General features: G+C 41.8%; 1 protein-coding gene across 1 annotated transcript in view; it reads left to right on the forward strand.

The window, feature by feature from the left end:
- Window positions 1–16,676, forward strand: part of PCNT (pericentrin) — a gene marked incomplete in the record, with an annotated part of 2,997,294 nt that overhangs the window by 301,742 nt on the left and 2,678,876 nt on the right. The window contains 1 exon segment of the mRNA XM_044060288.1: window positions 2,869–5,121. Coding sequence (XP_043916223.1) covers window positions 2,869–5,121 — 2,253 coding nt within the window.

Here is a 16,676-nt window from a genome sequence, read left to right on the forward strand (position 1 = left end):
TATAGAGGTTTAAGTGGGAAGAGCTCTGGTTTAGGTAATGTTTGCAAGGGTAGCGAGCAGGTGTCTGTAACTGGCAGTCCCTCTGCGCAGTGGTGTGCAATGCACAGAGAGGCGCAAACAGATTCAAACAAAAGCCTTTTTAAACAGAAAAACAGGAAACGGCCATCGTTCAAATTATCCAATCAAAACACCCTAAACAGAGCCTTGCAGCAGTAACTCTACATCAGTCCAAACTGTACCTTCCTGCCACAAGAGTATGGGGGGGGGTGCCTCTCCAGACAAAAGATTAACTATTTTTACTGTTTTACAAGCTGCAAAGGTCATAAATGGCACTAGATTCAGAAAAAAACTGAGCCTAGTTGTATGCTAGAGTTTTTCAAGTGTGGGAACCAAGTAAAATGAATAAAACAAGCAGATGAACAGTATTTACAGTTGTAAGAGGAATTCAGTTAACAATGTAAAAATGCACTAAAATACAGTTGCACAGTTTAAACAACCAGGTATGCAACAAATATTGTTTTATTTGATCAGAAAGTGCAGAAAACAGTTGAAAATAGCCACTTATTTGTAGTCTGTCAGCAGTTATTTGGAAAACAGTAGAGCAAGTGCAGAAAGCCCAAGTCACTGCAGCTTTAAGCAAACAAGTACAAACCAGTTCAAACGCAGGGTTTTTAAAGCAGAAAGACAGGAAACCGCCAAAGTTAAACTTATCCAATTGAAGCGACCTAAACTGAGCCCTGCAACAGTAAGTCTGGCTAGATCAGTCCACAATGTACCTTCCCTGCCATGGGGTACAGGGTGGCCTATACAGACAAAAGATTAATTGTTTTACAAGCTCCACAGGTCAAAAACAGTACTAGATTCAACAAAAACCTGAACCTAGTCTTTGCTAGTTTTTTTTTTTCAAGTGCAGCAAACAAGTAAACTGAGCAAAACAAACAGATGAACAGTTATTACATTGTAAGAGGAATTCAGTTAGCAGACAATCTAAAAAAATACAGTTAATGCAGTTGTACAGTTTTAACAAACAAATAATGTGTAGCAAATATTGTTTTAGTTGATCAGAAAGTGCAGAAAGCAGATAAAAATTTTAGGGAATGGACGTAAATGAGGTAGAGTAGGGGGAATGGTAAAAGATGGTTAGAGAGTGATGGGTAGAGATGAGAAGGAAAAGTGGAAAATATTGAAATGTGAGGAAAAAGGGGGTAATTAGTGGAGAAATGGTGATGAGATAGTACAACTTTGTTGGTGACTTGTGGTTTTTGTATAAGGTGTCTGTAAGCCAGATATCTTATAGATATGGTAGTGACTTGAAGGAATTTGCATGGTCTTGGTGAGGTCCATGAGCATAGCCAGTGATAAGTCATGTTTAAGACATGAATATCAAAAAGTTAATCTCCAATGTGAAGTGAAATATAGAGTTGTATTTGGATATTCTTGTTGAAAATGCATAGCTTGGTTATGGTGGGAGAGACTGAGTCATGATTCTTTGTATTTCATGGAGCTTCATCTGCCCCAAGTCTTGCCAGTTACAGAAAAAAGTCATAGGAAAGCGAAGTGTTGGAAAATATGAAAGCTATGAAACACTTAGTGCTATCACTCAGTGTGGCCAGAAGCGCCTGTCAAAGTGAATGGCTTTAGAAGCTCTTAAACACTTCAGTCTGCCACACTTTTTTGCGATAAAGTCTATAACTGATTGTAAAATTGTGAAAATGCTTTGCATGCTATTCTGTGCTGACTGCTGTTATCCTCTTTGTAGGAGGTATGTATGAGGTGAATGAGTGGCCTGAGTTTTGCTGAGACTTAATAGTCTTATTTCTGAGAGGATTTGGGAGTGATCGTTTCACAGCCTCAGCAAAAAAAATTTGGTTTGAGAGCAGGATCATATAGAGGTATATGAGGGTCACAGGACATTTTTTAGATGAAAGAATAGGATACGGATTAGTTACATGTTTACACTTCTCACATTTGGACTTATTGGTGCTTAGTATAAGCTTATTATTGGCGAGTATAAGGCAGGTTGTGCACTACCTTTGGTGAACTAGTGCTAAAATGCTGGCAACGGAGGTGAAAATAGCAAGCTAACCTATCTTGTCCAGTGCGTAGGAGTTTAGATGAGTAAAGTAAATGCGGTACTAAGTAGAAAGAGTTATATGATAGAGAGGATATCTTAAGCTTTAGCTGTCAAAGGGGAGGGTCATCCAAGTTTAATCGTGTAGTACTCACTAGTATGAGCAGGTAAGATGAGATCAGGAAGACTTGAGTCACTAAGTTTAAAAGTGCAACACGGATTGGCTTCGTGGACATTGTTTTTTCACTTGAAGGAACTGTTTCCCTTAAATGTTGCTGTATCTGTTGTTGGCTTACTTTAACATCAAGTTAAAATTGGTGGGACACCTGTTCAGACTTTTTTCTTTGATTTTACAGGCTTGATAAGTCTGTTGCTGGAAAAGCAAATGCTTCCCATTTTTGGCAGTCATTTTATTGTGGTTCTGATTGAGCACTAATGCTTCTTGTACTACTGCTTTTTTTTTTTTTGGTGGGACTTGAATTGATGTCCTTTTGACTTGCTGCCACTCTGCAGTGTTGGACAGTATTGCAGGTCGCAGATTAATCATAAATGGTACTACTGTTTGCTGGCTTTATGTTGTTGATGCTTCTGTTTGCTATTTATGTAAAGCACTCATTAATTTTTGCATGTGTTTTTTACCCATGACATACCTTTATCTGTACAACTTTTTATTTGTGCTGATATACATCGCAAAAATGCAGTTTTACAAAACTGGAGCAGCAGTCTTGGGAACTTAATGTAAATACTGAAATGTAGCAGCCTTATGTAAACTCAGATTTTTTTTTTCTTTTGTACAGGAAGCCATAGCTAAGGAAAAACTCTTCAATCAAATGGCAGAGAAACTGAAAAAAACAGAAGATGAAGTACAGCAGTTGATGTTAACCATAAGAGAGAAGGAAGCTTCAGTTTCAGAACTACATCAAGCTCTGTTGCTCAGGACAAAAGAGTTAGAGCTACTGAATGAAATCCATACTAATGAAGTAGAGATACTGCAACAGAAACATGAAGAGGATGTCTCCATCCGCCTTTTGGAGCAGAGAACTGAAATGGAAAACAGCTATCAGTGTGAGATTGCCAAGCTTCAGCAGCAAGCAAACGAATACACTACAAGAAAAGTTGATGAGATGCAAGTGCAGAAAGCAGATAAATACGCATTTGACGACTGCCCAGAAAACAGTGAGCGTAGTTCTGGAGAGTGCTGTAGAAAACTTGAAGCTGTCATTGCCAGTTTAAACACTCAGCTAAATGAAAAAGACAATGCAAGACAGGAACTAGCTATTGAACTGGAAGATGCAGCAAAAGAATTTGAAGTGCTCCAGCAACAGTTTGTTGTAGCAAAGGAGCAGGCCAGGAGTGCCCTTGAGTATAAGCAAGAAAATGAGCTTCTTCATAAGGAAATGCAGAGGCAGAATTTTGTAATTCAGGACTTGAGCAGTCAAGTGCCTGTCCATACTGAGACATTTGTAAAGCTTCATGCAAAAAATAAAGTTGATAGTACCACTTTCAATGAACAACCGCTAGAATTTGAAAAGGAAAATATGATGAATTCTTCAGCTAATTTGCAGGTGTCTGAGCATGACTTGATAGAAAGAGATATAGTCATCTGTCAAGACGAGCTAAAGCTCTTTGAGCAGCAGCTGCTTCAGTCAAAACACACGGTCCAAAATGACTTTAAGTGTGAGGTGCAAGCTATGAAAGAAAAGCTGAATGAAATCAAAGCCATTAAGAAATTTGATGAAGACGTTTGGAGCAGTGAAGCTTCCCACGCAGAGTTATTGCCTTTTGTGGAAGATACTTTAATGGATAAGTATCTCATGTCCACTGAGCTGGAAGAAACTGGTATGGGAGATGAACTAGATTCTGAGTTTGCAGTGCAGAGCCATTTTGAACTGAATAGTGAGATCCTTCTTGATCATACCATGGACTCCACACCACCAGATATTGAACATATTCAGGAGTCATTGTGTTCATACAGAGATGAAACAGAGCAAGAAGCAGAGTATTTGCATTTGAGTGTTGCAGTCTCTCAGAATGAACAAAATATCTTGACTGAAGAGTTTCCATTAGTGCTTTCAGATGGTGAAAGAAATTGTAGGGAAAGTAGACATTGTGAAAAAATACCAAGTCAAGCTTTAGAAGATGAGGCTCTGGTTATGTGCAAATTTAACTTAGTGGAAAAACATTCTGAATGTAAAATGGCTTCAAAGGATGAAGGGGAGTTTGTGAAAAATTTAGGAGATACCTCTCTGCTGCGGGGTATGCTACACGAACTGCAGGAGGAAAAGGACCAACTTTTAAGGCAGTTGCGTGCTCAAGAGCAGCTGGTGAAAGACGTCCAAGAGCAGAAGCTTGCATCTGATTCCGTGACTGGAGAAGTTCAGTTTCTTTTTGGGCGTCAACTAGCCACTCTACAGAGCCAGCGAGATCAGCTTCAGGCTCAGCTTGATTCTCAAAAGGAGAAAATTCAAAGTATCTCTGAACTTTTGGGACAGAAGACAGTTTCAGAAGACAAGCTCCTTGAAGAACAGAGGAGACTTAACTTGGAAATGCAACATGGAAAAGACTTTCTCAGGCAAGTTTTGGAAGAAAAGTCTGATTTGGAGACAAGGTTGTCTTCTCAACAGAATGAACTAATGCTCACAAAAGAAGCGCTGGAGAACAGCAGGAAGGATGGAGATAAACTGAGGAAAAATATTGATGACTTGAACTTGACCATTATTAACAATGGTCAATGTTATGATTGTGAAAGATCAGAGTTGCATAATCAGATAAGATCCTGTACATTGGAACTGGAGAAATTGGTGAGACAATTACAAGAGAAAGAAGATTCATTTTGTAAAAATGAAGCTGCTTTGCTAGCAGAAATTGATAACCTAAATAAAGGTCAGAGAGAGCTCAAGACCCAATACCAGCAAGAAGTTGAAAGGCTGGAAAAAGTTATGCAGGAAACTCGTGAAGAAATATCCAGTTTTTATGAAAAACAGATTCATAATATAAAGTCGCAACATCAGTCAGAAGTTGCAGATCTCCGCATACAGCATGGCAATGAGGTATATTCTTCTAAGGATTTGCATACATTTTTTTGATCTGATGTTGTGAATTTTCATTCTATCCTCAACCGATTGGTTTAGATCCGATTCTTCTGATCCAACTCAACTGTTGCTAAAGTTCGTGGCAACCGAAAACTCTCAAGCTTCCCCTTACCCACAATGCACCAACTCCAATTACCTCAGATCTTGTGTGCCACTTTCAGAGGAAGATGTGGTTTCCATTCACTCTCGAATGTTACTGAAAGTTAAGTAAAAAAAAATGACCTTTTTCTTCACTTAAGTCTTCATCTTTGTTGGCAATTTAATATTTGCATTATCGTTATTACTTTTTCCCTTTCCTCCAGTACTTAACATACTTATTAAATACTAATGATAGTGATTTCTTTTTCTTCTGTATTTGTCGAGTTTTTTTCTGCCATTATTGGTAGTTATTCTCTTCTCCTGTTTCCTTTAAAAAATAGTTAAAACAAAAAAAAAGAAAAAGTAGTAGTAGTTTCCTCTCTCTCTCTCTCTCTCTCTCTCTCTCTGTTAGTGTTGTAATTTACTATGGCAGAAAAAGGGCCTGCTGGATTTAAGAAATGTCTTAAACATGGGCATAAACCTCCCTTATCTGATGCCCACAGTTTGTGTGTATTGTTTAGGGTTGCTTCATTTGCAGGAAAACCGCTCTATTTGCCATGGATTCAACCCAAGGGTTTTGATTTAATGTAAAAATGTGTCTTTTTGAGAGGCTATTTCTGGAGACAAGTCTCCCAAAACTAAAACCTTAAGGCTAAACTAACTAAAGCAGGGTGTCTGAAAGCCTCCTCTTCATCTTTGGCTTTGGAGTCATCACACCCAAGATCAAAAACACATCTGATTTCATCATTGGATCCAAAGAAAGCGAAATTGACTGATCTGAGTTCCTCGGATCCAAAGAAACAAAAAATGACTGATCAGACTTCTTCGGATCTGAAACAAATCATTTTTGATCTGGCTGTTGGTAGGTCTTCAGCCTTAATTGTATTGCCAAGGACTGTGTATTCAACTTTGGTGGATCCAGTACTCTCTAGGGTACCTTTGCCTTTTTTGGATAGTCCTAAGTCCCCTTAAATGAATTCTGCTCATTCTTCCAGAAGTCTTACAGAAGAAGATGTAGAAAGAGTGGTAAGAGCATTCCTGTTTGCACAGAGGCAAATGGGTGTCCTCTTGGCTCTTATCCCTCTGGGTCAGGAGGCCCATTCCACTACTACTACTCACTTCATGTTCCTCCTCTGACTCCTTCAGTGGTCTCAGAATCTCTGGGTCCTAGCTGCCCAGCTCCATCTGGCTCTGCTCCGAGGATTGCTGTATCTTTGTATTGTAAGCTTATTCTGAGTACTCTGATCCCATTGGGTCTGGAGAGCTCTTAGAGCTGAAGCTTCCCTGTCAGTTCCGAGGTGTTGCAGTCTGCTTAGAGGCTTTCGGACTCATCTGTGTGCCTTGGATCCTTGGCAATTGACAGCTCGACTCCCTTTGGAGTGGGGGAGGACCACGGTCCAGAAGCTAGCCTTAGCTGATCCAAGGTCTTCCCTCTCTCCCGGGTCATCTGCTTCCAAGGTTGTGAAGAGAGTTTTTTTGCCTCAACAGAATGGACAAATTCAACCTCCTTGGATCCTAGATCTTCAACCCTGGTGTCTCAACATTCAATCTTTCCACATGAACAGCTAGTATAAAGACCTCAGGCTTTCCCACAGGTAATCTTGATTTCTTCTGATACCTCTCCAGATCATTCCACAGAGGAAGTCCCTAAGAAGAAGATATGCAAGAGGAAGCACCTAGACTCACCATAAGAGTCCATCACAGAAGAAATGGATTTCGATGAAGGCAAAGGGTCCCCACAGTCACCTCCTGAAGGTGTCTCAATTGGTGACATCCTTGAAATCCGTAAACAGAGAGGTGACTGGATGACCAGCAACCCTTCATCTGAGGAGTCCATATTCCTGGAGACCTTCTGTACAAGACCATCTACCTCCTGGGTGACTCCACCCACTGATGAGCTCATTAACATTATCTCTTGGGCATGGAAGGAACCTGACCGCATTGAACCCATACCTCGGAGACCAGATAGGATTATGGTTCCACCTCTGGACAAGCAGTTTTGGGAAAAAGGGTGCCCATTGATGCCATGGTCATAGTGGTGATGGACAGATTCGGGAAGCATGTCTGTGCTTCAGCAACCTTCACTTTAAGGTCTCTGAATTATTTTGCACACTTTACAAGACTTCAGTGGGATTTGATTTAAGGAATTGTCGAATACCCTCTCAGGAGCTTTTTCTGAAGAAGTTCAGTCACCTGTGACATTTCAGTTGGCTACCTTGCAATCCATTTCTAATGACTGCATGAGGTTGGTTTTGCATATAACATAAGGAACCATAGGGGTAGCGGGTTCAGGCATTTCCTTTAGTAGGCATGCCTGAACGCACTTGAGTGATTTTTGCATAGCCCTTTAAGTCCTCATTTATCAATGTTCCCTTTGACAGCATGTCTTTGTTTGACTCCAAGGTGGAGGACACACTATTCAGGTGGGAAAATGATGGAAAAACCCTGTCTGCTATGGGTGCACATTTTTCAACCCCCCTCAAAGATCTTTTGCTAGGAATCAACGAGGTGGATGAAAGGTGTGGTTTGAGAAGTCTCCAGGTCCATTCCAAGACAAATATGGAGGAGGTTCCCCCAGAGGCAGAGGAGGGAACTTTAATGGACGACAGAATCAGGAGTCCAGATAATCTTTCGTTGACTGACCCTACCAGCACTCCTGAAAGGAAGCCCAATTGTCCACCCCTGGAGGCAGTTGGGGGACATTTATCCCTGCATCAGAGAGCCTGGCTAGACTTAAGAGATACTTGGGTGCAGAGAATTGGTTCTAAAGGCTATAAAGTTCACTTTTCTTTTTTTCCTCCTAACTCAAGAAAACTCTCTGATCTGATGATCCGCCAAGTCAGAGTGAACAAGCAGGAATTCAAATTCAGATGCTGCTAGAAGAGTCATCCAAGAAGGTCCCACTAGACCAGATAGAATCTGGAACTTACTCAAGGTTCTTTTTAGTGCTAAAGAAAATGGGGGACTGAAGACCAATTTGAATCTCAGTACCTTAAACAAGTCAGTTTGACAAACTAAGTTTCAGGTGGTCCTTTCTCCCATTTTTGGGCAAGGATGTCTGGATGTGCTCAATATACCTTCAGGATGCGTACTAACAAATAAAGATGAACAGAAGATCCAGAAGGTATTTATACATTTGGCTGGGAGCCAGTCAGCACCAGTTCAGAGTTCTGCCCTTTGGTCACACCACAGCCCCCAGCTCCGACCAGGTATCCTTTGATAAGGGCAAGAGACCAGGTTATCCAGACATGCTCTCTTCTGGGGATATCCGTAAACTACAAAATGCCCAATTAGAAGCAACTCAGACTCCTAGAATTCATAAGAGCAATCCTAAACATAACGTCAGCCACAGCGACACTACTGCCCTCAGTAGTTCAAACGATAACATTCCAGCGCAGAAAAATAATCTGCAGTACCAAGGTTTCAGCCCGTCTGGTCCTTCAAGCTCTGGAATCAATGGCAGTGACGATAACGCTAGTACATGTAGCCAGATTTTACACAACAGTTCCTCAGTGGATGCTAGCCACACATTGGCGAATACTTTACCAACCCATGTCTTGTCAGATATGAATCGCTCAGACATGCAAGAGAGATCTCAGGTGGTGGATTTAGTGTGATCAGGTTCTACAAGGCCATCCGTTTATTTCCTCAAGTCCAAGGCCATAGTGGCCACAGATGCATCCCAGATAGGGTGAGGGGGGCATTTTCTGGGGAAAATGGTCCAGGGCACCTGAAGAGGCCAACTTGCATATGAATATCCTAGAGATGAGAGTAGTACTTTTAGTGTTGCAGGCCTTCCAGGATACTCTCCCCTTAGGGGACTATTGCAGTACAAACGGACATTATGTCAGTAGTTTGGTGCCTCAAAAAACAGGGAGGGACCAAATCCTATCCCTTGTGTCGAGAAGCTCTCAGACTGTGGCAGCGGGCAATCTCATCCAAATACTTTCTCATAGCAACAGACATTCCTGGGAAATCCTGTATGATAGCAGACAAAGTGAGCAGGTGCATTCTTTTACCCCACAAGTGGTCCTTCAATAAAAATGATGGAAGTGATTTTCCTTCAGTGGGGCAAGCCTTTCTGTGAACTTTTCGCCTCTCCCCTAAACAACAAATGTAGCAGCTACTTTGCCCTTATCCCCCAACAGGGGGAAATCACTGGGGGATGTTTACTTCATATTTAGCCTCCTGGCCTAATCTGCACGTCTTCACCCATACCGCTATTTCCAAAATTCCTTCAGAAAGCTGCCACTTTCAAGAGCAAAGTCATCCTCCTTGCACTTTACTTTCCATGACAGATTTGGTTTCCCTTCCTTTGGTCTCGCTTACTTCACCAACCTTGGATTCTGGATCTGACTCTAGACCTCCTGTATCACCAGACAGGCATGATTCATCTAAACATGACCAATCTCAGGCTGACTGCCTGGCTTCTCCAGTTCCATTAATAGGCAGACAACCTATGCTGTCTTCACATGTTCATCAAGTACTTTTATTTTCCCATAAGCCTTCTACCAGAAAGCTCTATTCCAGCAAATGGAAGAGGCTTGTTCACTGGGTTCAGCTAAATAATACTGAGACTTTTTCAGCCCCCATGCATTGCGTTCTTGAATTTTTGTCCCATTTTTTTTGAAGGGGCTTGTTCAACCATTGAAGTTCACTTAGCTGCAATATCAATTTTTCACATTAGTTTTGATGTCTCCTCTGTCACCTTTCATAAATTGAGCAAAGCCTTCTTGAAAAACGCTCTTCTTCTAGGACATCCTTTTAGAGATCCTATTCCTCTGAGACCTGAATCTGTTACTTCATGCCCTTATTACACCCCCCCTTCAAACCATCAGCTACATATGACCTTTAAATACCTTTCTTGGCACACCATCTTTGTGGTAGCGGTTACCTCTGCCAGATGAATTTCTGAGATTTAAGTCTTGTCCTCTAAACCACCATCCTTGATTTTTCACAAGGATAGAGTTACACTATGGACGAATGCTTCCTTTCTTCCTAAGGTGGAATTCAGACTCTTAATATCAACCAATCCATTGATTTGCCAGTATTAATTCCTAAATTTTACTAGCAAGGGTGAGTACATATTACATTTTTTAGATGTCCACAGGTAGTTACGGTTCTACCTATATAGAACAAAGAACAGAAAATCTGGCCAGTTTGTTTCATTTGCAGAAGTAAAATTGGGAAAACCAGTTGCTAAAGTCACTTTTACCTAGGTGGCTAAACCAACTGTATTTCATTTGCTTTTAACAAATTGGGCATTACTCTACCAAAACTGTTATGAGCCCATTCAGCTAGATCCATGGGTACTTCCTCAGTTTTTCAATCTAGAATGTCCATGGATGTTACTCCCCATACGTGTGTTACTCATTACAAATTGGATCTGGTCTCCAAAGGTGGAGCATCATTTGACTTGGTGGTGCTCTGGAATATCCTTTCTTGAGACCACTCTGGCTTTTAGGTAGCTGGGGACTCTGCCCCATCAGTTGAGGATAGAATGAAAATTGGCAGCATTAGGTAAAGACGTTATGTACTCACAATAGCGTTCCATCTGTGTTGTCCATTTTCATTCTTCCTAAACTCCCTTCCCACCAACCCCTGTCCTTGAAAACCTCTGGAAGAATGAGTGGTTACAGAACATTTCTGTCTTTTATAGTAATCTCCATTTATAGCCTTCATTTCTGAATATGAATATTCCATTCTGTTGAAGTCAGAAAACACGATCCAAGGTAATTGGGGTTGGTGCATTTAGGGGAAGGGAGAAGCTTGAGAGTTTTTGGTTGCCACAAGCTTTAGCAACGGCCGAGGCGGAACCGAGGGATCGGATCCGAACCCATCAGTTGAGGAAGAATGAAAATGGACAACTTAGATAGGACATTATGGTGAATACAGAATTTCTTTTTTTTGCTACATAAGTTTGAATCTGCACTTGTTTACCCTGAAAATCTAGCTTATTTTTGTGGTAGGCTTTGAAATTATTGCATTTGTGTAAAATGTTAAGCCACCCTAGTGGAGTCAGCCAATGGCTAAATTATTTTCACTTTTTAAAATTATACTTTCTTGTAAAACAGCTGCACCTTTTAAGAAAGATCAGAGTTGAGAACAAAATGATCAGCAGTACCAAGAGACTTTGAATCAAAACACTTCAAACGTTCAAGGCACTATAATAAAAAGTAACAGTTATCTCTCTTAGATGTATAGGTCTTTATAGTCCTCTTACAGTAACCATAACTAAGCAGTCTTTATATTTTTAAAAGACTCTTAGCAGCAGTTATTATTCCCCACATTTGAGCACCTTCTGCAAGATTTTGTGATACAATGATAATTTCTTTTAAGTAAAGAATATGAAATGCTAAAGTTTATTAAATTAACATTCAAAGAAATTTACTTTTGCCCTTGTAAAATAAAATAATTTTAAATGATGGGTAGCATAACATATATATCCAGTGTTGTCCGTTTTCATCCAATTCAACACATGTTGTTGGATGCAACCAGTTAAGACCTCAGTACTGACTCTGAAGCTTGTTTGGATCCATGGTTCTGACTCCTCCCCTACTCATAAGTTCCTGTCCTGCACTCTAACTTCACAGATCTCCTTTGGCACCTGAAGAATTCAGATATGTTCTCAAGGGCTTTCATCTTTTCTACATATTTCCTTTTGAATTATACCATTTCTCCTCTCCTGCTGAGACTTTTACACACACATATTATTTAGGTTGTAGTGTGTTGCTCATTACAATAAGGTTAGGTTTAGGTTTAAGGCTAGATAATATAGATGGTTATTTTGGTAGTGTTGTCAATAGTATAGCTTTGCTGTGAACTATTTTAAATAGATTAAACAGTTTTCATATAATTAGATTATTATAGTATTTCTATAACATTTGGTAGTTTTTCTGTAGCAGTTATCTTTACTAGGATTTGGTTGGAAATTGTGTGTTTTGCTTTACAGTGGCTGAATCACAGGGCATCAAGAAGTGCTGTCAATGTGGGTACAAGTTTCTTCTGCAATATCTGCTTTCACTTTGTTTACTATTTGGGCACTGACCATTTAGATTCGGATTGCCAAACTTGTGCCTTTTTCAGTGTCAGAGCTCTCCAAACCAGAAGTGAGAAGATGATCATAAAAGGCTTGCTCCCTCCACAGATCTTCAGCAGGATTTTCATCATATTCCCTCAAAAAATATTTCTTGCGTGATGATCAGTGCAGGGCTATGAAACATCTTTCAGGGCAACACGGTACCCATCTTTGCAGACATTGCAAAGCATGTCAGTACATAAGAAGTGATAACATTTTTGCGTATCCAACATCGGGCAAGAAATATTCTTTGAGGGAGTATGCCGATTGCCATACTAGAAATGTTATTTATTTAGCCCAGTGTAATACATGCTCGTTCTATACTGGAAAGACAAATTGTAAATTGAAAGACAGGATACTACAGCATATGTCAGCCATAAGGACTGGCAGTGTACACAGTGCTTTATACCAACATGCGAAATACAATGTAGATCGCTCTTTTACTTTTATGGTGTTGCTGATTACCAAAATGTTCAGAAGAGGGGGGTGATCTGAATAATGAAACTGAATACAATGAAACCAGGTGGATTATTGAATTAGTAGCAGATAGACCACTGGGTATGAATGGTGTCATTCCCATTAAACCCGCCCTCAAGAGGAGGAGGGTTCAGAATTAGGTCTCTGATTGGATAGCATGTATTTTTAAACTCCGTTTCATATATTGTGTATAATGTCTGAAGAAGGGTTTTAATCTGAAAGCGCTTACTGTGATACGTTGATGTCCTTCAAGGATGCATCTGCAGTCCTAACAAATGGGTTGTCCTGCCTCAGGCAGCCCTTCGGTCGGCCGGATTCCAAAGTCTGGGTCTGGCCTCGGCTGATGTCGCACTTCACCCGACGTCATCGCTGCTGGGGTATAAAGGCATCAGCCGACGCCATTTTCCTCGGTCTTTCTTGCCGCGTGGTGCCCGAAGCAGAAGCTGTTCGCAAGTGCCGGTCGGTCAGATCCAGAGATTTCTACTACCGAAGACTTCTAAAAAAGCTTAAGTACCTGGTTGGGGACTCTTGCCTCAGCCAATGTCAGAAAAAGTAAATAATTGTGTAACTTGTGGGAAACAAATACCTCATAAGGATTTCCACTCTTACTGCCTTCCTTGCTTAGGCCCAGACCACGACGTATCAGCTTGTTTAGCCTGTGCATCCTTCAACCGACGGACGCTTAGACGTCAGTCGGAGTTTGCAGAAGAGTTTTTTGGTCCCGCTTTTGCATATAAAATGCCGTCGGAAACTCAGACTACACAATTAGCTAAAAAACGCAAGGAAAAGGACCGACACTCGCGGCCCGCGGTTTCGGCTGAAACCACGGTTAGGCCTACCGCGAGTGTCTCTGTTTCGGCTGAAACCGAGTCCTCCGTTCGTTCTTCCTTCGGCTGAAAGCATGCCTCCGATAACCGAGGCCACACAGGCCATGGCTGAATCGGCTTCAGATATTACTGCTGCAGAAGCAGTCACCCAGGATTTGTCAGACACTATACCTTTAGACATCTCTACTCCTGCACGTGGGGCTGCTAGACCCCCTGCTTCTATGTCTATCGAGGCCTTTTCCAGGGCTAAAGCAGCCAAAATTTCCAAGGCCTTACCTACTAAAGCTCCCTCTCACAGGCCTACTTCTAGTTCCCAGATACTCAGCCTTGCTGAGGACCTTATTTCTTTGATCAGGGGGTCCCAACCTCACCCAGATAGGGCCTCTCAACCCCCTGCAGATAAGAGACCTAGGACTGAACCACCTGAACCTCTCTCTTCAGACTATTCCTCGGATGGCTCAGATTTATCTGACCATCAGGAAGGCCCATATTCACCTTATGAGGATTCTGATGCAGAAGACTCCATATCTTCTGCTTCTCCTCCTGAAGAATTTTCTTTTGGGGAAACCCTACACTCAATGAGGGAACACTTCCAGTGGCAGGGCCAGGATTTTTCAGATTCAAGGAAAAGGCTAAGGACTTTCTTACATTTACCACAGCACAGGCCTTTAGCCATACCTCCTGTACTATCTGTGGTTGATGATGCATATAGTGATGCCAGTACTGCCCCTGATTCTCTTCCTCTGGCCCCTGCAAAGCATGACAGATATTACAGGGTCCCGGACTCTCACTACCACTTGTATAAGGCTCATGTTGCAGACCCAGAAACCATTTCTCAGGGCCCTAAGGGTGTTGCAGCTGCCTCTGCCAAAAACCCTCTTCCCTCTGAAAGGGAATCTAGAGCATTGGAGAGATGGGGTAAAAAAGTTTATACATCTGCTACTCTTTCTGCCAGGGCCTTAAACTGTCAATTTCACATGATACAGTACCAGGAATTTTTATTAGACCAGCTAAATAAAAAACTGTCCTCTCCTGAACCTATAGACCGCAAGTCCCTTCAGGAATTGGTACATAACTCTCAGCAGTTCAGTAATCATTTTTTAAAATGTGGCTTTGATGCACTGGAGGCTTCTTTTAGATCAGCTATGACTGGAGCAGTGATTCGAAGGCATGCCTGGTTAAAAGAGCAATCCTTACCAGACCATGTTAAGTCAAAACTCCTAGATGCTCCTATGGAGAAGCATAGTTTGTTTGGCTCCCCAGCACAGGAGGTTCTAAAGAAAGTGGAAGAAAAAGCAAAATCTGTCCAAACAGTCAAGGATTTTTTGCAGGTCCAACCTCCGAGGTTTAGCAGGAATTGGCCCTCGAAAAATTGGTCCTTTCCAGACACATCCAAATCACAGAGAGGCAGAAATAGATGTCCAAGAGGCAGAAACCAATCAAGAGGTGCCTACAGGGTTCGTCAGTGGCAACCTGCCAACCAGAGAATTGCTGCCACAGCTGCCACTACAACTACTTCCACAGGACAGACACAATGACTTGACTCTCATTCCGCCTACCAGGGAACAATTAGAAGCACCCTTGGGCGGAAAGCTAGCTTTATTTTCAGAAAACTGGCATTGCATTACAGGAGACAAATGGACTTTACAAACAATAGACAAGGGCTACAGGTTTCACTTCCACACTCTACCAAAAAGGAGAGGAATGCCAAACCTTCCACCAAGCCAAAAAACAGAAGCTATAAAACAAATCATCAGTTTACTAAAGATGAGAGCAATAGAAAAGGTACCACCTATGGAGTAAGGCCAAGGATTTTACTCCAGACTATTTCTTGTACCAAGAAAAGAAAATCAATGGAGGCCTATTCTCGACTTGTCCGCACTGAACACATACCTCATTGTTCCAAAATTCAAAATGCTGACCCTCCAGCAACTTCTTCCCATGCTGGGCAAGGAGTCTTGGCTGGTGACTCTAGATCTCAAGGAGGCATACCTGCACGTCCCTATACGACCAGATTGCAGAAGACACCTCAGATTTCTTGCAGGATCAGAGCATTATCAATTCTCAGCATTACCCTTTGGCTTATCTACTGCGCCCAGAGTATTCACGAAATGCCTGGCATCAGTAATTGCTCAATGCAGGCTTCAGGGAATTCAAATGTACCCATACCTGGACGACTGCCTAATACAAGTGGACAGCAAGACAAAACTAATAAAGGATTTGGCCAAGGTCATACACCTGTTGCAAGCCTTGGGATACACAGTCAACATTCAAAAGTCAAGACTAGTACCATCCCGAAGGATAACATTTCTGGGTGCAGAACTGGATACAACAACTCAGATGGCTTTTCTCACAGAAGAAAAACAAAAGCAGCTACCAGTCTATTTCATGGCACTAACAACACAAACTCAGCTTACGGCAAGGAAAATCCTGCAAGCCCTGGGTTACATGGCATCCTGCATAATATTGATTCCGCATGCCAGGCTGCATATGAGAAAGTTACAATGGTACCTAAGGAATGTATGGTCTCAACACAAGCACAGTCTAGAGGCCCAGATACCAATTATTCCATGCCTGAACAAAGAATTCCTGTGGTGGGTTCAGGCCTGTCAGATAAACAGAGGATTGCCTTTCCACAAACCACATCCAAGCCAGACAATCACCACGGACGCCTCAGACCTAGGCTGGGGGGCACACATGGAAGACAAGTGTATACAAGGCCTATGGTCCCAAGACCAGTTGAATCTTCACATAAATCTAAAAGAGATGCTGGCAGTGAAACATGCAATCGAGGCATTCAGACCATTCCTCCAACAAGTACACCTGCTGATAAGGACGGACAACACCACAGTTATGTGGTACATCAACAAACAGGGAGGTACTCACTCATACCCTCTATGCCGGATGGCAATGGACCTGTGGCATTTGGCCCTGAATCTCAACATTCATCTGCAGGCCAGATTTGTACCAGGGAAAGAAACTTCACTAGCAGACACCTTAAGCAGAACTACCACGGATGCTCACGAATGGATGCTGCATCCAGATATCTTCAG

Source organism: Protopterus annectens, chromosome 2.part0, assembly GCF_019279795.1.
Source record: "Protopterus annectens isolate FY-2018-M chromosome 2.part0, PAN1.0, whole genome shotgun sequence".
Lineage (NCBI taxonomy): Eukaryota > Metazoa > Chordata > Ceratodontiformes > Protopteridae > Protopterus > Protopterus annectens.